This window comes from Tamandua tetradactyla, chromosome 26, assembly GCF_023851605.1.
Source record: "Tamandua tetradactyla isolate mTamTet1 chromosome 26, mTamTet1.pri, whole genome shotgun sequence".
NCBI lineage: Eukaryota > Metazoa > Chordata > Mammalia > Pilosa > Myrmecophagidae > Tamandua > Tamandua tetradactyla.
Genome location: NC_135352.1, coordinates 36,442,096 through 36,465,179, shown reverse-complemented (window position 1 = coordinate 36,465,179; position 23,084 = coordinate 36,442,096). Strand labels below are relative to the sequence as shown.

General features: G+C 34.4%; 1 protein-coding gene across 1 annotated transcript in view; it reads right to left on the bottom strand.

The window, feature by feature from the left end:
• VEGFC (vascular endothelial growth factor C) overlaps nucleotides 1-23,084 on the bottom strand; it is a 109,725-nt gene that overhangs the window by 22,750 nt on the left and 63,891 nt on the right. The window contains exons 2-4 of the mRNA XM_077144624.1: nucleotides 16,077-16,290; nucleotides 14,427-14,617; nucleotides 1,879-2,030 (exon numbers count right to left, since the gene is read on the bottom strand). Of these exons, the coding sequence (XP_077000739.1) occupies nucleotides 1,879-2,030; nucleotides 14,427-14,617; nucleotides 16,077-16,290 (557 nt within the window). The remainder of the gene's footprint in view (nucleotides 1-1,878; nucleotides 2,031-14,426; nucleotides 14,618-16,076; nucleotides 16,291-23,084) is intronic.

Sequence of the window (23,084 nt, the reverse complement as noted above, 5' to 3'; positions counted from 1 at the left end):
TGAGAGCAACGGAGGAGAAAGAACTACCTGAACTCTGGGAAATGGACAGGGCTTTGGAAACGCAGAAAAGAAAAGGAACTTATTTCAAGCCACGGCCAGAACAGAAACCATATCAAGAGCAGGAAATGAGCTTGGTGCTCAGGGAATCAAACTTTGTGAAATGCAGAATGAAAAAGAAAGGTTGGTACCAGAATAGCGGGTGAGAAATGTGTGCCTAATTCTTAAGCAGTTGGAAGTCGGTGACAGCTTCTGCTCAGATGAATGCAACAATACCTTTTTGTTAGTGGCGCTATTCAGGAGTTGAAGAAAAGATTGGATACCAGAGAACTAGTATTGCCGTTTACTGCATTAAATCAGACATCATACACAGTGAAGTGGACAAGGGCGACAGCGATGGAAATGAAAAAGAAATTTAGGTGGGAATACATACCCGCCCCTCACCAAAACATAATCAATTTGGGTGAGATGTAACGAAAAGGAGCAATTAATGACAACAATGTAATTTTAAGTTCTCTAAGAATAGGAGAGAACACTGCCAACAAATAATGTAGAAATAAAGATTTTTGAAAATCTTCAGTTTTGTACCCGCTATAGCCCAATATAATTACAATCAGCCAATATGAAATAGGTTTAGATACAGTATGATAAGTCAAGAACATGGTCAGATCTTGAAATGTAATTTTGGGAATCATCAACACAAAGATAACGGCAGAAGCGCTAAAAAAATGGATAAATCCCCAAGGTGGCAAGGACTGAGCAAATGGACCCACAGGAGAGAGTTTATTCACAAGTCTGTGTCATGTCTTTTCTTTCTGGGATATGGAGGAAAAATCTGTCACTCAAATCAGGCTTTCCCCAATTTGAAACACTCCCGAACTTCTCCTAAAGCGTCCCTGAATGCAGTGAGTCTTCTATGTGACACGGTGAGTGAGTGCTACGTGCAGTAAAGGCAGCCAGTGGGGAAAAGCGCTACTCAGCATAGCATTTTCACCGCTGAGACCCTAAAATGCAAGGCTTTCTTTAAAATTTTTGAAACATATACGTTTTAGTCATCATTTATTTATAGTGCTGTTACAAATGTTAGGCTCATATAAGTATTTTTCATACACACATTTCAAACAGATTGAGTATCCTAAAGAACAAAGAGAGGCATCCCTACTTGGGGATAGAAAGTAGAAATTCCCTCAACCTCTGGTGGCAACACAAAATGACTCATTATAAACTAGTGGTAGGGCCAGTTTGTGATCATCTGTCTAGTCCCTTCTATGTGACCAAAAGAAGCATTTTTTGCCATTTAAAGAACTAAGAAGTACTATAAGAAGGAAATTTGAACAACACGTTATCCGAATAATAAATCACTATTTCAGTATTTAATTCTTACTAAATTGGAAATAATATTTATATATATATAATACAAATTTATACAAATTGATAGTTTTAAAAGGCAACTGAATATTAATAAATGTCAAACACGTATTTATGTTTACTTTTAAGTTTGGACCAAAAACTCATCAAAACTTAAATATTTTTGATCATTAGGTTTAATAGCATTTACAAATTAGAACATCTGATTTCAAGAATGTTAAATCAATTAATAAGTCAATTAATTGCTGAGTGGATGAGCATTGAGAGGATATGTGTTATTCCATAGAAACACTTCTTTTATATTGTAAACTACTTTGTCTTTGAAATGGGATTCCCTATTTCAGTTTAAATTTACTTTTATGGTACACTATTAATAATTGTCTTTTCTTTGTATGTGATGCAAAGTATATTGTGGTAAGTGCCACAAAAAGTCTTCTAATAAACTTGCATCTACCTGAAAATAATTTTATAGTATTAGAGGATGCATAAAAAATAGATTTAATTCATACTCACTGTGGTTGTGTTGCTGGCAGGGAACGTCTAATAATTGAATGAACTTGTCTGTAAACATCCAGTTTGGACATGCATCGGCAGGAAGTGTGATTGGCAAAACTGATTGTTACTGGTTTGGGGCCTTGAGAGAGAGGCACTGTAATTTCAAACAACTACAAAGAAGGGACAAAAAGAAGAAAAAATTATATAGATGCTATAAAGCATTTTTATTTTAAGTGTTGGAGTCCAAAAAAAGTGAGATTAACTGTTTATGATTATGTAGTGCTACATAACATACACAGGGCACTACTGTTTTTATTTGTGATTACAATGGAAAATATATTTTCTTCTAATCAGTATCTTTTAACAGAATAATTAATAGTGCATATCTGTATGTCAAGACACTAGCTATAAAGTGTATAACCACTAATGTGCAAGGGAAAGAAACTATTTGAGAGTCTCAGATTATTTGATATCAAATTTAAATTAGAAAAGCATTTGAGTTATGGTACCTAATATTCCAAGGGTTTAAAATGTGGCACAAATATTAAAATCTTTGTTATATAAAAGTGGAGCTAGTGCCACAAAACCTAGATTAGTTTGGTTAAATGTTAAATATTAGTTTGGTTAAATAAACTATGAATACATAGTCTCCAAATTAAAATGTTACCTCAAATTAGTTTTACATTTATCTCAGATGTCTTATGAATTTATTTAAAATAAAAACAAACACATTCTATCACTTGATAGTTAAAGCTTTGCTTTAAGGAATTATGAAAATAATGAGCTTAAACTAAGGTAGGCCTTTTTACATGACACTGGTTTGATTCTTAAAATTTGGTTTAACCATAGTCTCACTTTGAAATATCTTATTTATGGATAGCTTCAGTTCTCTTCCTTCTCCAAACAATGTTTTACATTGAATATATGAATAAGTTAGTAGGTAAAACTAAGTGGATTTAAATTCCTGAGGTTCTTAAAATAAATTATTACTAGTCAAATGGTAAAAGTGAAATCCTGGCTTTAGCTGCTTGATAAGATTAGTTTGCAGTAATTTAACTGTAGTTGAGTAACGTGCTCTTTGTCACCTTTATGATAATCTGAGCTGTGCTAAAAAAGATTACATCCTCCTGAGCCTTGTGACCCAGCCTCTTGCTGTGATTTCATGCCAAAAGTTGAAGATCACTGAAAATATTTAGGGGATAGAATTGGTTTGCTAATTTTGTCCAAACCCACAGGGAGACATCTCAATTTGATCTTGAACAATGGAATACAGAAATACCTAAATTATAAACTGTACATTTTCCTCATTTGAAATTTATTCATTATACATTCAGTTAAAAATGTAGTAACTTTCTTAACATAAAACAATGTGATTTAGGAGAAATGAGCACAAGATTACAACCAGACAGGAAATTTTTATTAGTTTTTCTACTTAAACTTGGAAAAGTCATGTAACTTCTATAAGCTTTATTTTCCTTTAATAATCAATAAATAGAGACTATATTTGGCTGATTAATTCATTGGAATATTGTGACAATTATATAAGCTAAATTATGAATGTGATGTGCAGATTGTATGCTCTATAGTTGTGAGATTATTATTCTTTGCTTAAATTCTCAAGAATTCTGTGTTCTTGAGAATACTGTCAATTCTACACAGATAGCCTCAATGAATGACTTCAAGCTTTGCTGGCATTATATTTGACTAGTTTCTTCTCTAAAATGATATTTTTTTATGCAGCTTAGATGAAATGTTTTATTCGGTGAAATGCCACATTAGAAATCTGCTCTGTACCCAAACTATTTTTAGAGAGAAACTATGCAGTATCAACATGTGCTACAATTTTTCTATTTCCTATTATATTAATGGGCCCTACACTTAAAACAGTGCTGCAGAAGAAATGTACAGTAGTTTTCAAAATAAGCAATTCATATGTTTATAAATTGCTTACTGAAATTCTGTAATAGTGTAAATGGTAGGAAGGTTTACAAGTCAGCTCACAAAAGTCCAGGGATTCGTGTCTAATCAGAATTAGAGATGTGAGTCTGGAGCGTAAGGGAGCCATTTGAGTCATTCGCATTGCAGTTCTAGTTGAAGTCTTGGACATCAATGGCACTGCTTGGTGAAATCATACTCAGTGAGAAGAAAAAAAAAATCTAATAATAGAAACCTGGGGAACAGGAACATTTAAGGGGTAAGTGAAGCAAATGAACAAGCAAATATGTAGGAAGAAGTCTGACATGAAAACAGAAAACCTGGAATGAGTATTGCCAGACCAAGGGAAGTCAAAGAAAGAATGCTGCGGAGCAGGGGGTGTGGTCCCAGGGAAATGAAGTACAGTGGGAATGAGGGGTGACCTGGGCTCTAAGCAGTAGCTCTGAGACTTCTCGCAGGGAAGAGAGTATCTGGAGGAGAAGCAGAGGGAAATGAAGGACAAGGACAGAGACCTGCTGTGACTGGAGGGAAAAGAGCTCAGATGACCCAGGCCACCGGGAATATTTGTGCTTACTGAATGTGGGTAGCCATTGCAGGATTTATGCCATCTCAAGTGAAGCAGGCAGAACTGAGCCTGATAGGGAAAGGTAAAAGGCACTCTTTGACCTGACAGCTGTTGAATGCAATTTCCTTGTGTCCCTAACTCTTGGCAGCATTATTCCTGGCCCCAGAGACTGCAACCATTCCAGATTCCACTTTAGCCCGTTTTTCAAAAGGGGAAAATATCCCACTGAACATGTAGTGAAATCAAGGGCAGGCATCAGTCATTCCTGGGTCAATAATGTCCATTATCAGGATATGTTATACGTTGTATTGAGGGACTAAGACTGCTCGGAGTGAAGCAGAGAACAGTTCACTGCACATTAAGAAAGCCTCTTCCTGGAAATTATGCCTGGCTCTACACTTTCAAAGTATGGCAGAGATTTGTGTTAGGGCATGCAGTGAAAAAGATAAGGAAATTGGAAAGAGGCGCTAAAAACGAGTCGCTGTTAAGAGAACTGGCTTTGCTTGTGAGTGGAAGACATATATGCAATGACAGAAAGGTGTACTTGGAATTTATCTAGTTATAACAAAGGAAAGTAAATCTTAATTATTGATATCACTTTTCTCAGGTTTGTGTTTAATTAGGAAAGTAAGTGTCCACCTGAATTTAGTAAGTCTGATCAAGGAAGATAAAGACTGAAAAATTAACCTGAAAACCTTTAAAATAATTCTTATGCTATAAAGTAAATTGTTACATAATATGTAATATTAATATCTACTAATTTAGGGTGTAAGTAGTAATATAATTCATTATGAAAACTGATACTATACTAATGCCTATTAAATTAGTATAGTATTAGGCATAATATTACGCCTATTAAAAGAGTTGTCGGTTTTCCATCAGTTAAAAAAGACATATAAAGAAGGCATTCAAATAAGGCTGGAAATTAAAAAAAAAAAACTGATTGTCTATTCTGTAAAACTATAAAAAACACGAGGAAATGGCAAGCACTTCCAACTGAGAGGTTACCAGTTGTTTTCTTCTGGCATTCTTTAATAAGAATACTTAATAGTCAATTTTCACCAACAAGAATGGACTTCAAAGAAAGCCACAGTTTAAGACAATAGATTGTTTATGGCAACATAGCAACTGTTGTAAAGCAACAGTTCCTATTTCCACTTATCTTGAAGGCTATTCAAGAAAAAGGTGTAGAACTTCCTAGAGAAAATCCTGGTTTATATTCTGGTACTAAATCTAAAAGACCTGTTATGGGGAAACAAATGTGACACAAAGGATGCCTTCCTTTAAAATAACTTTCTACCCAAACACATCCAGTTTCTCTTCATATCATGTTATTTCACTACCATGTTAATTTAAATTTATCAACTTGGGTCTATTATGTATAGAAACGATTTGTAGATCCTGGACAGTATGATTAATAATTATAAAATAGTTAGAAAAACTACACAATATTTAAAGTAATAATCCCTAAAACTTGGAAAAGGTGAAAGATGAGGGTTTATATGAAGTTAAAATGTTGACTGAGTGTTCCACCCACGAGGTCACCTTTCGAGGGATTATGGAACTTTAATTGTCTTTTAAGAACACTGGTGAACAGAGAGTGTAATAGTACTGAATTAATTTTAACATATTGCTATATGCATATACAGCACTATAGGTATAAAAAACAAGAGTGGGCGGGCCGCGGTGGCTCAGCGGGCAAGAGTGCTTGCCTGCCATGCCGGAGGACCCCGGTTCGATTCCCGGCCCCAGCCCATGTAAAAAACAAACAAAATATAATAAAAAATAAGAAAATGTTTAAAGATGTTTCCCTTTCTTCCTCCCTTCCTTCCTTCCATCCTTCCTTCCTTCTCTGTCTTTCTAAAAAAAAAAAAAAAACAAAAAAAAACAAGAGTTTTAGAAATGCATAATAAAATTTTGGACCTCATTGGTACTTAGTACTTGGAAAAAAATGATACTTTTCACAGGAGCATTAATATTTTTCTTAAGGAAAATATTATTCTTTCAGTAACTTATGATGCTAGTATTGGTAAAGAGTTCCTTTTCCATATCAGGATAAAATTTGATTTCCAACAACTGTGCTTGCCAAATATTAATTAGCTAAAGGCACACTGCGAATCAAGTTCTACTTTATTGAATACACCATGAATGCAATGAGTTATTCTTTCAGTTTGCTGCAGTGTTCTGTTTAATACATGGAATAAATATCTCTGTCTTCAGTGCACAATGCCTCTATGTTTCATTATGTAATTGAACCTCTTACTTGGGTTTAAATATATTTTGCTATAGAAGAACAAAACAGTTTATGAAGCTCTCAATTTAACTCAAATATATTCTGGAAAGTATTTGCTAATAGATATGATTATATCACTTGTTTATAAAATAATAAAAAACAGGAAATTTCTTTTTAAAATGGCAATATAGAATTTTAAATGACACTATGTGTATCAGAAATAACTAAATGGAAACCCAGGTTCAGAGTGAGGAAGCTTCTTCAGTCCTAAGTAAATGAACACAGGAAAACAGGATGTAGTTTTGTCAGCTCTAACCACAGGATTTCCAAAGAGTTCCCTATTGTCAGTAAAATATTTGTGGTAAATACTAACTTTTTAATACAAATGTTAGACTCAAAAGCAGATGACTTTCTTCTACTTCTACTTTAGTTAAATCACAAATCAATTTACCTTTTGCAAAATTCACTTTCTACTTTTTGGTTATATCTCTTAAATACACAATTTCTTGTAAGAAAATATACTTAAACCGTATGTTTATGAAAGAGGTCAAAAAGACATTCAATCTATTTAGTTTTTCAAGGCCACTTAAAGGACTTTGAAGCAGTTGTTATCGATTGGTTCACTTTGGAATGCTTAGTCCATATGGTTTTACTTTTCAACTAGCAGCTGGTTTTCTCACACGTTCTGAAAACCTGGCTTTCATTGAAACCCATAAACAACATTTCTATGAAGTTTCTATTAAAAAACATTATTGAGGCAAGTTCATCCTTGCAATTAATATTATTCCAACTGATGATTTTTCATTGATGAAAAATCTGTTTAGAAGTCCTTAACCAAAACGAAAACTTTCTTTTTTTTTGGCCTTCAGATAATATAACACTATGAAAGTTCTTTTTATGTTTGAAAAAAAATTACCACACACTCCCATTTATACTTCATTGAAGAAGATAAAATAAATTGAAGAAACTCAGTAAAATGTGTTACTTAAGTACTAGCCTTCACAAACTGTAAAATATTAGTAAAAAATGTTAAACACAAATGCGTAAACACTGCCTTCAGGAATCTCATGCCTTGCTTTCTCTTGGTTTATAAACCAACTTGACATACATTACCGCAAATCTTTGCACTTCTCTTTCACAATGCTTATATTACTTTTAATTGCTTGATAAATGTTGATTTTTCCCTACTACATTATAAGTTCTGCTTGGGCAGGATGTATACATACCTGTACACCCATTATAAAGCATAGTGTATGATACATCACATAATAGGTGCTTAAAATACATTTGCTTGATTGCATTTAAATTAAAAGTCTTAGTGTTCATATAAACAAAAGCAACTGAGTGGATTCATTGCTGGAAGAAGAGTATGATTTAACAAAATCAAAGGAAGAAATGGTGGGGACCATCAAGGATTGCATATTGGCTTTTCTTGGCATTGACGTCTTCTTTTCTCTTTTGATACAGGACTCCTCTATAACAACTTCACCAGGGTTTAAGATAACATTTTTCTACATGCTGCTTACTCCCAAATCTATATCTAAAGCCGATCACTTCTCTGGACTTCTATAATTATATACTCCACTTTCTTCTGATAGCTCTACCTTCATACCACTCAGAGTCTTCAAAATTGGCATACTCAAAACTCTACCTTGGATCACAAACCTGTTCCCTTTATTTCAGTAGTTTATTCAAGTTCAGTTCCAAGTGTTTACTAGGAGCCAAATACCATGCTATGTCAGAGGGTAATAGCAAACACAACCTCTCTTCTCCTGTAGTTGCGTCTACAGAATGAAACAATCTGACAGACAGATAAGGTAATGATGTTAAAATATGGGCCGTAAAAGATGCTATGGGATCATACAGGAGGATGTCATGGATATGACATTTCCCTACACCTGAGGATGAGCAGCAGTTAATCAGATAAGTGAGGATTTGGGAATGGAGTGTAAGGAAGAATTGCAGACACAAGTAACAGCACAATAATGACTTGGAAGTGAGAGAGATTTACATAATCTAGGAACTAAAAGAAGCTGGGGACTGGTGGGAGGTAGTATTGAAGAGAAAACACAGTGATGGTGAGGCTAGAGATTTAGGCAGCAGCTAAATCATGAAGGGCCGAGTGAATCATGATAAGGAATTTTGTCCTAAAGAAGGGAGACATTTACGATATTTAACAACTTTTAACATTTGAGCAACCAACTGGAACCAACTGGCTTGAGAAACCCGATTAGAAAACACCAACTAGTCTATACACGCGTTGAATGCTGATACACTCCCAACAATACAATGTTACTAAGAACTTTTAGCAGTGACACTATCTGATTTATCATTTTAGAAAAAAAAAAGCTGGCTAAAATGTGGCAAATGGATTGGAAGAATGCAAGGAGGTCTGAGAACAGTCATGAAGATGTTGTAATGATCCAGGTGAGACCTAGATAGATAGGGGTCAGCAGAATGAAGACACTGGGTATATTCTAGGGATGTCTGGATGGTGTCTTTAACAAGAATTATTGATGTGACTTTTTGGGAGAGGAAGAAAAACTTGGCTTGAGCAACTAGATGAATGCCATTGTTCCTTACCAAGACAGAGAATACTGGAGAAAGAACAAGATTCATCTATCTTCTTGTTTATTTGTAGTGGTGGAAGGAAGGTAAGTCTTAATTCCAATGATATACAGACTGACTTTGATCTGTCTGAGAAGAAGCCAAGTCCAGAAGCTGAGAAAGTCTAGAGATCAGGAGAAATGACTTGGGAGTCATCACCATGAAAAGCAAAAAAAGTAGATGAAGAAATGAAGGAGAGTATGTGGAGTCAGAAGAGATGGCATCTTCGGGCAAAACCCTGAGAAGTGCATGCCACGTTTGCAATTATACTCAGATTTTTAATTCCAAAATGTCGGCAGATCTTTAAATATCAAAATCACAAAATTATTCTGCTGTGATATATCATGAATAAATTTTAAAATATTACTGCTTTACAGGTCAGAATTTATAACTGACTATTGCAGGTATTAAGCCAATCAAAAAAGGATCAAAACAAAGTTGAAAAACAACATAAACCATCCCCAACAAAAGAAACAGAGAGGCGTCAATAATTTTACAGGTAAATCTCGCTTTTTCATGCTAACTTATAATCGGGAGGAAACTGCAACATTAATAGAGTCAACATCATATATATTTTATGGAAGTAATCCTAAACTCTGTGAAGCTGAAGGTGAAGGAAAATAAAATCCAATGAGAGGGCCACGGTGGCTCAGCAGGCAAGAATGCTTGCCTGCCATGCCAGAGGACCCGGGTTTGATTCCCGGTGCCTGCCCATACAAAAAATAAAAATAAATAAATAAATAAAAATCCAATGAGAAATGATTCAATATTATCTAAAATAGAACCAACATTTTATAAGAAATAAGGTGTTAAATATTGCATATTTAAGTACTCAGGATATTGAACAAAAATCTGTATGTCACCTAAAAGAAGTAGGATTGCTCCAAGTCCTAAGGCTTGATTTCTAATGTCTAAACCTTCTAAAGCTTCCATCTTCACAGATCAGTTTGTATGCTATTGTACATGCACATCTATACTTGAATAAATACTTGTACTTTGATTCCAATTAGGTGAATATTAGACCTAACTAGAATACAGTGTGAACTAAATAGGCATTGGTCTTGGATAAATCACTAATGGTTAGCCGAAGACTAGATGTATTTATTTTTCTTACTGACAATTTGTTGATTTTTTGGTTACCAAGTTTAGATTTTTACTCAAGGTATTCCCGTTATCGATTCAACCATACATAAAGCAAGCAGTTTTTCTTTTTAGCAAACCAATGGTAAGAGGAATAGAATGTTGACTTTTGTTCATATTAGCTCATGAGCAAAAGGAGAATTTTCTTCCTTATTTGTTAAGAAAAATGGATATTTTAAAGGATTAAGCTAAAATGTATAGCATAAATATCTTTTGCTTGGTGAAACGATTAGTTTATTAAAAAATAACATAGTTGAGTAAGCCAACTATTTTGTTACTATAAATTTTCAAGGCAGAAGTTTTTAAAACTGCTTCAATACATAAGGGCTAGGGCTCAGAGAAAACTCTCTGAAACAAATGCTCTGGATGTGTAACATTTATATTTTCTGGCTCAGTTTTTATGCAATTTTGAAGGGTTTGTTGCACTAATTTTATGTTAGGCATTGGGTTAATTAGTGAACAAAAAGAGAAGACCCCCTATCATTATGAAGGAGACAAACCTTAATCAAATAATAATGATGATATGATTATAAACTGTAATAAGTGCTATGAAAGGAAAGTGTGGGGAACTAGAAAACATTTAAAAGGAGAATCAGATCTAATCTAAGCCAGTGAAAAACATCTCCTCTGGTGACTTCCTTGTGCTACGTGATGTTTGAGTTGACATCTGAAGAACTGGTAACTTAGAAGGAAGGAGAAGGTCATGTGTAAAGGCTCTGAGTCAGAGGGAGGATTAGGGTTTTCCAGGAATTTGAAAGAAGCCAGGGCATTGTACGCATGAAAAGCAAGGTTGAGGAAAAGTTACAGCAGATAAAGCTGGAGAGGGAAGCAGAGGTCAGCCTTTATCAAGGCTATGATAAAGAATACGGCTTTATTTTAAAAGCAATGAGAAATCTTGAAAGGACTTCATGCCCAAGATTGACAAAATTAGGAACCTGTTTTTAAAATATCAGGGTTGGGGGCAATGTAGAGAATCTATTAGGAAGAGGGAAAATGGAAGTAGGGAGAACAGAGATATGTCTTTAGTTGGAAAGAAAATCAGTGTAGCTTTACGTGAACTGACATGGAGATCTGACATACTTGGGAGTTGAAACTGACATGTGACAGGCTGACAGAAGTATGGAGAGGGAAGGCATCAACGAAGCTCTGTTTCTGACTGGGAGTGAAGTCACGCAATTTGAGAGGTAAAACTACAAGAAAACTCAGGTACTTTTAGAGTATCACTGCTTCACAGGGATGGGTTTGGTGTTGGGAGCAAAAGAGCTTGTTGGAGACTTATTATGTGAAAGATTTGGACATCAGTATTTAAAGGCTTTATACAGGAAATATCCCTTATCTTAGCTCAGATCCCAACAACTACCGCGCTTGAGAAAGCTTTCAAAGTTGGCTCACTTTAAAACTTTTTCTCTGTGTTAACTTAAACAGACAAAACAGAATTTGTGGGAGAAATCTGTAAAGACAATACTGTCACTTGGCAATTAATTTTATAAAAAAAAAAATAAGCTAACTACAAGGGAAGTTGGGAATTTCAAAAAACACACCAAACAAACCAAGAAAAGTCCTACATAATTATTCAATTCTATATCATTACAATATGAGCACTTTGAAAGCAAAGTGCCATCTAACAACTACATCAAATAAAGCATTTTGAAATGATAAATCAAAGCTTTTAATAGAAATATTTGCCTTATTTGATGAAATAACTCTTCAGAACTTACATTCTGTATCTATTCCATGTCATTTCATTTTTAAAGGAGATACAGCCCTGGCCTTTTTGGACCTTTTGACCTTTTTTGATCAACCAAATTGAGATTTTATTTAACTCAAACACCAATATAATAAATAATATAATCTGGGACATATATCACGCGGCTTAACTGTATTATTTAAAAATATGCATTTTTAGAGGCATTCTTCCAAAAGCATGTTTTATTTCCTAAATCACCCATATTTATTTTTTCTAACTTTAAAAAAATGCCGCTTTTCAAGAGATTCGGAATGCTAAAATTCGTTCTATGGTGTTGGACTTGAATATAAAAGCAGCAATATTTTTATTATTAGTATCTTTTTAAGATGAGTGTTATTTTAGAGAATATTTGACTGGTATAAATAAGTCTATTTGGTAAGTACCGGGCTGAAAAATAGTTTAGTTCCAACATTTACTAAGGATTAGAAAGAGCTATTGCACTGCAGGGTTATGATAAGATAAATATATAAGTAAAATCTGTAAAATTAGTTTTAGTTTATTCAAAATAGTGTACAGTATAAAACTACAATTTCTTAACTAATAATTTCTTGTTTGATAAAGAATCAAGGAGAAAAAATTAACCAAGGAGATGTTTTGCTGTGCCCTAACACTTCAAATATATGTTAGATCATTAAAGTATTAGAATTTTGTCATGGAATGTTATGTTATATTGATGCCATATATTCTACTGATTAAGTTTCTAAATGCTTGAGCATATTTAGAGTCATACTCTTTTCCTGATACCTGATTACTGTATTATTTTGCTGTATCTTAAGGAAATAATTGGAAAATAAATTACTTATAGCTTTATTTCACAAACTATCACAATAATGGAATGACATAAGGCCCCAAAACATCACCTTTTAATACATATTTTTAATCTTTAAGGTTTAGGCAGAGGCAGTAGAAATTTTGGGTTTTGGGTTTATACTTTATTTTTTGTTTCTTCTTACAAGTCATAGTATCTGCATTTTCAGCTTGTTCCTTCAAGTATGTGAGCAATATAAAGAAATTCAATTTAAGAAAAGGCAATTTGCATTTTATAATAGGACAATGTCTCTAAACTCAGACTAAATGACCATTATAGTGAAAATCTTAGAAGTTTTCACATGAATGGCGAAAGGCAGTTGCAGGAATTGTTGTAATAATCCCAACTTTCAGGCGGACAACGGTGGCTCAGCAGGCAGGAATGCTTGCCTGCGATGCCAGAGGACCTGGGTTCGATCCCCGGTGCCTGCCCATGTAAAAAATAATAATAATAATCTTAACTTTCATTTCCTTTAATCTTATAAAATAGGAGTAGTTCTTATCAGTGGGGATCCTGCAGATGAGCTAAATTTTATATGTGATAACATTTTTATTATATGTTAGTCTAATTATAGTGATAGTTTAGCTAAAAATGGTATTTTGCTGCCACGACCACACTGTAAAGTCAGATGCAATTTTCAAACAATTGAATTTTTTCATCCTAAAAGTCAAAGGACAAGCCTCAATGTAGCCAGATTACTTATGTTCCTCTATGTCACTCTACCTCTCGAAAGAGCCTGGAAAAGCCTTGGGTGCAACCATGGTTTTGTCTTTTTGGGAGAAGCTTGTACCATCCCTACCTACAGCAATTCTCCAAACATCCCTGTGCAGAATCAGTGTTGTACACCATTTCAAACAGCCCTCGTTCGGTTATCAGCAATACATAAACAGTGTCTGGATAGCTCGCCGACTCTTCCCTGCAAGAGCTACTATGTTTTAGGACTGGGCATCTCTGTAGCTGTGAAAACCCTTAGCACAAATCAAAGCTCCTGAGAAATTTCTTAATTATTTATTAGAAACTTAACATCTAAGGTGATGGACTTTAAAGAGATTCAGTGTCACCATTTCTGCCTTTACTCTCTAAATGAACACGATGCATAAGTTCAACGCGACGGTTTACTTCAGCACAAGCCCACTGCTTCATAGCATGCTTGGGTGTGATCACAGACCTTGAAGACACACTTTGTGCTGTAGCTCTATAACTAGATGATTGCCCCGTCTTTACAGTCTTCTATTGCCAATGAAAGTGACGATCTTGAAAGAGCAACTTTATTTCTATAAGCAGATGATTTCTGTTACCTGTCCAAGCCACAGCAATCTGAACAGAGGTCCCAGAGCACAACGGCTTTCTTTGCAATAGTACGTCATTGCAAACACACCGCATGGGACAAGTCACTTCCTTCCCCAAAGGAAATATAAGAAACTCTGAGTTGCACTAAATTGCTTTAAAGGGACTTGGAGTCTAAGTAAATGATCCCCACAGTTAGAGATTCCGATTGAGAAGGCTCTTGGGCACCAGCTGAGACACCTACCGTCTTGCTGAGGTACGCGGTGCTGCTGTTCGTGCACTGCAGCCCCTCGCTGTTGCAGCAGCCTCCACATCTGTAGACGGACACACATGGAGGTTTAAAGAAGGTGTTTGTGGCTGCTCCAAACTCCTTCCCCACATCTATACACACTTCACGCGGCATGCATTGAGTCTTTCTCCACTCATTATCAATACCTGTCGAGTCACAGGGAAGTCTGTAAGTTATACAGAAGCCACCAAGGGGAAAAAAAGCCCACAGCACTTGGAAGTCATCACACTTGATTTTAGATTTTAAGGTTAAATAAAATACAGAACTCTATCAAAATTGACAGGATACTAAATTGTCCTGTGACTGGGAATACGATATCAAGTTTAATAGAAGCTGCTAAGGATATCGCCTAACAACAACTTATTCCTATGGCCATGTAACAAGCTAAATCAGATTATAGTTTTGGTTTTTTGGTTCTTTTTTTAAATGACGTCAATATCCCATGGCATTTATATTTTGTTTTCCTTTTGGAGAAAATGCAAATTTAATATAGGGATGTTTTATGAGCTCTACAGAGAGAGAGTCACACTGTTTTGTATTATTTTTTGTGGTCTAATATAAAAAATTAAGTGGGATATTCTTTTTATTTTAAAACTGAGATGGCTATGAATTGGGACTTTGAATTGGAGTCAATTAAAAAATCATTTCCAGGCACCTTTTTTGGATAATGCCATGGTGGAAGCTGCTTAGAATGCAAGACTATTTTCCATCAGTTGGGATTTGCATCCTGGATTAATTTTTTCAAGAGTCAAATTTTCTTTTTCTGTTCATGTTGTCTCTTTGAATTCTGTTTCCAGTGATTTAGTGGTTTCCTATAATACTGTCAATTGCTTAAATACCAAATTATAATGTTCTAGTTTATTTCTCCCATATTTCCCCTAAAATACAAGTCCCTTTGGGGGGAAAAAAGGGCATAAACTCTTCACTATTCAATCATATAGTCATTTTATGTGTTTGTTCTTGTTCTCAAAATACTTTCCAAACTTAGAACCCTTTATAGAGATTAATAGCTACAATGGAAGGGATTTAATTTTTTTTTAAAGTAGTCCACCAATTTATACTACACCATGGTATTCAAGATTATAGTTTTTTGTGAGGCCTTCTGTTAGATATCTCAGCAAAGTTAAAGATCTAGCTTTCAAGTCAGCTATTTATGAAGCAGCAAACTAAAAGTACATCTGAAAAAGTGATTTGCGTACATTTTGAGAGAAATGGAGCATTTCTAAATCCAAATCAGAAGGAAAAGTTATGTAAACTATTTTGTAAGATACAGAGTGTTCAAATGATTAAACTGACAAGTATGTAACACATATCCATAAGTTTTAAAAATTTTTAAACAGATTACCACCTCAATTAGGAAAATAATTGTCATTTAATAAATAAATGTTTTGCATGCACACTTTTACCCATACATTTCAGGAAACCATGTTAACATTCAAAGTGGAATCATAAAATGTTATATTTTAAAAGCAATTCTTTACTTTCTGTTTGTGTGGCCCTAAAGTTATATAGAATGGTAAAATGCTGACGTTAAAGCACCACGTTGATGATTTTCATTAATTTTGATATCTGAGGTTAATTATATATTTTCACTTCTGTACTTACTTCTTAAGATCTCTGCATTATAATGTGCTGCGGCAAATTTTATATTCTCTTCTGTCCTTGAGTTGCTATTGGGATGCTCTCTGGGAGGTTGCCAGTCTCCTTTCCTTAATTGACATTTGAACATTTTCCAATATTCTGGGTACAGCACTGTCATGAGTTCATCCACACTGGACACGGACCGCAGCTGCTCCTCCAAATCTCTGCCTGCATAAGCCTGTTGAGGAAATATGCAAGAACAATTACTTATCAAATTAAGGAATATGGAAACAGATACACCAAAACCCTTCAGGTTTACTATGCTGTATGCAATATTCCCTAATGAAAATATTGCTAATTATTCCTGAATTACTAACTTTTCTTAGTATAATTATATTCATATTTAACTTTATATGAATCAATATTAGAATTAAAATATATATTTGGTTTTGAAGATAAAACTTGCTTGAAATATATGCTAATGAAAATTAAAAAGTAGCTTATTTGCATTATAGTCCTTTTACATAATTGGCAAATTTATGTATGAAAATTCTTTCAAGCTTATATTATCATCCAATATAAATGAAATGAAACAATATCCTCTAACATAAATAAAATCCACTCTAATGCCTTATGTCATTTTCAGTGTCAGCATCAGAAAATATAATTAGGCTGGATGCCTGAAATAAAAGTAGGAGCTGTACTTTCACAGAAGTGATGTGAGAGTAAATAATCACAAAAGAATGGGATTTCACAGAGTGTCAGAGTTAAAATTAATATTTTGACAGGACCCCCCAGCATTAATTTTTTTTTTTACATGGGCAGGCACCAGAAATTGAACCCAGGTCTCCGGCATGGCAGGCGAGGACTCTGCCACTGAGCCACCGTTGCCCACACTGCTGCCAACATTTTATAGTCTAATGCCCCAGCATTTTTATAAAAACTATTTGACCATGAAGATTTATGTTTCTAGGTGAGTGAAACTCAAGGACTGTATATTGAATGAAATGTCAGAAACAAACAGACAAATATTATCATACCTCACTTATATGGACTAATTATAATGAGTATTACTCAGTGAATTGAAGTGTAGGACGTGAGTTATCAGGTTGGAGCCTATTGTGAAGGGTTCTAGACTGTAAGCTCTTACAGCAGTCACATATAGTCAAGCGCTGTCACTGTTATTTCTAAATTCTGAGACACTGAGCTATTTGCATATAACCTGGTTGGTCTCTGAAACTTTGGGTATTTATGTGACAGCTGAGACTCAGAGTTAGAGCACTGAAGCTGTGAAAGTCAGCAGTGCCCCATACAGGAACTGCTTTAAAAGCGGAAAAAGGGATCAGACTTCAATTAGAGAAATGAATGAAGCTGATCTGGATAGGGCTGGGGTAGATCAGAATACAGGGTAAAGGGCGATATCGTCCATGTTTTAAAACTTCAACTTCTGTGTGAGACCAAAAGGAGAGATGTCTATTTGGTGCAAGATTTATATTGTGGGTAGTGCATTACATAATATAACTTGTATGGTCAGTTTAGTTGAACATCAGAAGTACATGGAATCTTGAATAGGGTGTGGGATCTTGTGGGTTTGTCCACATTAGTATGATGCCCCATATACCCCAGAGTAATCTGGACGGTGAATAAAGAAGTATTTGCAAAGTCTATTTGGCGACTGGGGAGAAAGGAAGAAATATTCAACCTCCTATCTGGAGAATTTCTGATACTCTTGTAAGCAGTGGGGACAATCAGATTAACAGGCTGAGCCTTCAATATCTCATGATATCTTTAGCTTTTAAGTTTAAATATGTAAGTAAATACTTTTGACACTGGTTCTCAAAGTTGAGTGTGAATAAAAATCAATTGGAGAACCATAAGAATGAAGGTGAAGGTCCCCCATCTCCCATGGATTATTAGACGGACATTAAAAAACTGCATTCTAATAAGCTATAATAAATCCTTTCTGAATTTTGAGGTACATAATTGATAGTTTTGCCTCAAAAATGAAATATGTAATTGAAAACTTTTCTCACTATTATTTTTAATAATCCAAGTTATTGTGATTCAGGTGATTTTGTAGCACATTTTGACATATATAATCTAATGTGGTTTTCTTATATTATTTCAGATCATCCTCAAAAAGGTAGATTATAAAATATATTCCTGGCTATTAGATAATGAAATTAATTATGAATGGTGAGTTTTCCCCTTCTCCACCATTTAATGTATTGAGTATTTCACAATCTCTTTAAGTCTTTGATATAAAACTATAGATATCAATTCATTCTTTTTAGAATATATGGAATAATTACTGCTACCATACATATAGATAAAAATAAAAATCTTGTTAAATAGATGGAGGACGGGATGGAGGAGAAAGATTTCTTGGTTTAAATGAAAGTGACAAAAAATCTCCTCTTATAGTGTCCCAAGTAAGTGTTTATGAAATACACGTCCAAAGAAAATTTCACACATGGCACAAAACTCAATGAATGAATGTTCTAGAATCTAAAACAGATTCTGGAGGGAAAGATTTATGTAAAAGTACACAGGTATGTTTGTGGTCAATGCTACCTAAAGCTAAACATCACAAATCTGTCTGCCTCTGCCTGCTTGAGTTATAGCCCTATAATGCAAAAAATAACATGGGGCTGTACATAATGTGGGGGTCTCTAGAATTCTTTCCCTATAATCCAGCTGGGACGGAGTCAAATAGCATTTTCTAAGCTAATAATGCAAATGCCCCCACTTCCAAAAACAAGCAGTGCTCATCCTACCAAGAGTAGCTTCAGTACAGCATTTTTACAGGATATAATGAAAGATGCACAGTAAACCGGTTTAGAAAAAGGATGGTGGTGAAAAAGGACTTTCAATTTAGTATCATGTGAATTTTAAGGCAAACACATTACCTCTACATTTTAAAATTTAGAAATGGAAATAAAAACTATAACAGTATTTTATTTTTAGGAGAAAGCACTAAGTTCTCAATAGATCAACAGACGAAAAATATAAGCATAAAATTCACAATAGAGAGGGTACAATAAAAATACTGGTAAAAAATTGGTAAAAAAATTGGTTAAAAAATGAAAGATATTTATACTCTAAGGCTGAATAAAAGGACTTTCCATGGGTGGATATAAAAATGAAATGTAAAATATATGTATGGCAGAAAACTATATAAACAAAATAAAAGACAAACAATAAAGTAGAGAAACTACTTTCAATATATATGACGGTAGGATAGCACTAATGTTCTTAAAATAGTACCTGAACATGGTAATGAGGACAAACAAACTGATATTTCAATAGAAAAATGGGCAAAAAACATTGAACTTTCACAAAAAATAAACACAATTAACATAACTTTGGTGATGCCAGAAGTGAAAGAAACCTTAAATCCTTTCAATTCTGGAGTCCAAATTTATACAGCACTTCAAGGAAAATTCTGCTCTACAGGTTGAAAAACCTTAAAAGTATGCTCCATTTTGAAAGACCAAATCCCTCTGGAATTAAATTTCTTATCCAACATATAATTCTGCAAAAATATATTCATAACTTCACTGTGGGGCTCTCTGTAACAGTGAGCATTAAAATCAACCTATGCAGACAATAATAAAGAATTGATTAAATAATTTATGATACAAACAGAAATAAGTACAGAAAGCAGGCAATGTCACTTTAAAATAATGACACAGATGTATGATTTGCACATGAAAAGAGGTTCATAATAAAAGTTTATGAAAAACAACATATTATACAGACATGATTTATATGTATGTGCATCTAGGGTTTATACGTAATCTTTTCATAAAAGTCCACATAAATACATAGCTTTAAGATTAAAAATTATGGAGCAAATAGTAATACCTATCTTCTCCAAGTAATAGGATTATAGGTAATTACTGTAATTACTATGTTCTCCTTTATAGATAGTTACATTTTAAATTTAGATAACAAGCATATGCAACATTTCAAATAAGAATAAAAAATCTAAAGCAATTTTGAAGCATTAGTAGCTCTCATTTCAGTCATTTGTTTACTTTATTGTTCTTATTTCTGCAGAGAGAATACCTTTTGTTTTTTTATTCTTTTTTTTTCTTTTTTTTTTACATGGGCAGGCACCAGGATCAAACCTGGGTCCTCGGGCACGGCAGGCAAGTGCTCTTGCCTTCTGAGCCACTGTGGCCCACCCTGTTTTTTTATTCTTGATTTATTATTTTATAGACTTTTTTTTGCATGAGCAGTCACCAGAAATCGAACTCCGGTCTCTGGCATGGCAAGTGAGAACTTTGCCAGTGAGCCACCATCGCACTGCCTGAGAATGCCTTTTATAAATGATTTAATCTATAACAAAAACTGGGAAAAGCACAGGCTATCGTGGAAAAAATGGTATAGAAATGGCTTGAAGACTTGTGCATTTATCCCCATAGACTGAATAATTATTATACTTTGGGGGAAGAAATACAAACTTTAGTTTCAAAAGACACAGGTATCTATCCTGGTACAGTCCTTATTAATTGGGTGACATTTGATTAATCACTTAATCTCTTTGCACCTCATTTCACTCTGTAAAATGGGAATAATATCTTACTCAGAGGAATTTTATGATGAATCAAATATGCATTTGATATAGAAGTATATTATTATTCTCGTAGTCAGGAGTGGAACTGCATGGCATTATATTATCTTGAGGGAACAAATGCATAATACAGAGATTTTCTTTCAGATGCAAATTGAAATTTTTAGAACATTTTGAGCTGTAACTCTGAGTACTCCACCAGTTCTGGCAAAATATGCCCTTAGGGTGTCTGCTGCAGTTTTTGCTCTAAATGAGCAGAAATTAGGAATTATCAGATAAATGATGAATTTCTGCGAATCACAATAAGAACAAAATCCTGAAGGTAGATACTATACTATAGATAACTGTCCAAAATTCCAAAATTCATATATGTGTTCTACTTTTGAAAAATTCAAAGAGGTCCCAGTAACCTAGAATGAATTCTATACCAGGAATCCACCCAAATCTTTCATGTGTGAGTGCTAGGCATATGAAAGTCCAGTTCCTTCTCAACTTCTTCAAGTGTTTGTGTTCTCTAAGGCTACTAGAATGTTCAGATCACTTGTTTAAATATATATTCCTCTTCTTTTCCAAAGGAATTTGATAGAGTTTACAAAAGAAAATGTCTTACATGTATATTCAACTGTAATAAAACCTTCAGATAATCTAAAGATGAACCTAATTTTGTATTTAAACCTGGATGGATCAATTAGTAGGTTCTAGTAATTAGTCTTAAGAGACCTTCAACATGCATGCATTAGCCAACAGCAAACTTTGTGACCTTCAGTGGAAGACGTTGAGCTGAAATAGGAAATTCAAAGTGCATGTGCAATGTCGAAGGAAGGGAGCTACAGAGAATCAGGAATGACTCCTTCCTAATTAATTCAAGACCAGTATTCCCTTACTTTAATGGAAAAAGATGAAGTACAATCTCTGGTTCTAGAAGAAATTACATGATGAAAGAGAGCTTTGAGGTTTCACCTGCACTCTATAATTTTCCATCGTTATGGAAAATGATAACATGAAGTGAACTCTCGAGGTGGAATTGACAGTGGCAACAACTTCACATTTTACTCACATTGATCACAAAAGCAAATTTCCCTCTTGCTGCCTGCTTTGACTAGGGGACATCCAGGTGCCTATTAGGGAGAATGTACATGTGCATGTAGGTTGTCTTACTTCCAAGAACTGATTAGACTAGAGCGTCAGTTTCAAGTGAGACATCACAGCCGTGATCTAGTGCTCGTGTTAGTAATGGTTCTGGATTTGACAGTGAGTGGAAACTAGTTTTCAAATATCTACCTGAGCCAACAATCCTTCCAAGCAAGTGTCTTAAATTAATTCTTATGGTTTATATATTGCTAGAAATTTAACACTTATTTAATAATTCTATGAAGTTCAAAATTTGTGGGAAAATGGATATACCTGCATTATGGGAATTTCCTTCGCTTTAAAGCATACACACTTATTAAGCAGAAAAAATGGGCTAGAATCCATCAAAGAAAGTCTTATTACTATATATTAATGAAGCAGCCAAAAAGGGTCACAGGCTTAAGTGTCCAATATATCCTTTTTTTAGGAGAGAAGAAAGAAAAATAATCTAATGTTCAAACTGGAAAATTTTATGTACGCCATAAGTTTACTTTATATTTACTTTAAAGTCCATACCTTGTCATTAAAAATCTGGCTCAAGTAACATTTTATATTAAAATAAAGCAAAACAAGTAGGATCATTACCATAGACAATTCTATAAGATAAGCAAAGGGAGGGATTGCTTGTTCAAATTATCACTAATAAGATAAAGAATTTACTAAAAAGTTCTCAAGAAAGATGATTCACATTATTCTTCAGATATTTCATTTCATGCCCCTGGATCAATAAACCAAGAAGGGAATTGCATTATTGTCTGGAGTGATTGACCCTGACTATCAGGGGTAAATAGGACTGCAAGTACACAATGGAGGTAAAGAAGAGTTTTCTTGGAATATAGGAGATCCCCTAGGGTGTCCTTTAGTACTACCATGCCCTGTGATTAAAATCAATGGAAAACTGCAACAGCCCATCCAGGAAGGACTACCAATGGGTCTGAAACTTCAGGAATGAAAGTTTGGGTCACACCACAAGGCAAAGAACCACGGCCAGCTGAAGTGCTTGCTGAAGGTAAAGGGAACATGGAATGGGTAGTGGAAGAAGGTAGTGATAAATATGAACTATGACTACGTGATCAGTTACAGGAATGAGGACTGTGATGTTGTTTTGGTCCTGTTATACTATTAAAGTTGTAAGATATTAAGTTTAAGAATGAATATTACCCAAGGACTTGCACCCTATTCTGGAAAGATTTAATGTGCTTCCAGCTATATGCAGGACAGTTGAGTATTGTTCAGTGAAAGAAAAAAAATGTGTGTTTTAACGTTTTGTATTTAGAAATTAGGTATGGTTTAAGGTAATATATATAGCTGCCAAGTTGACA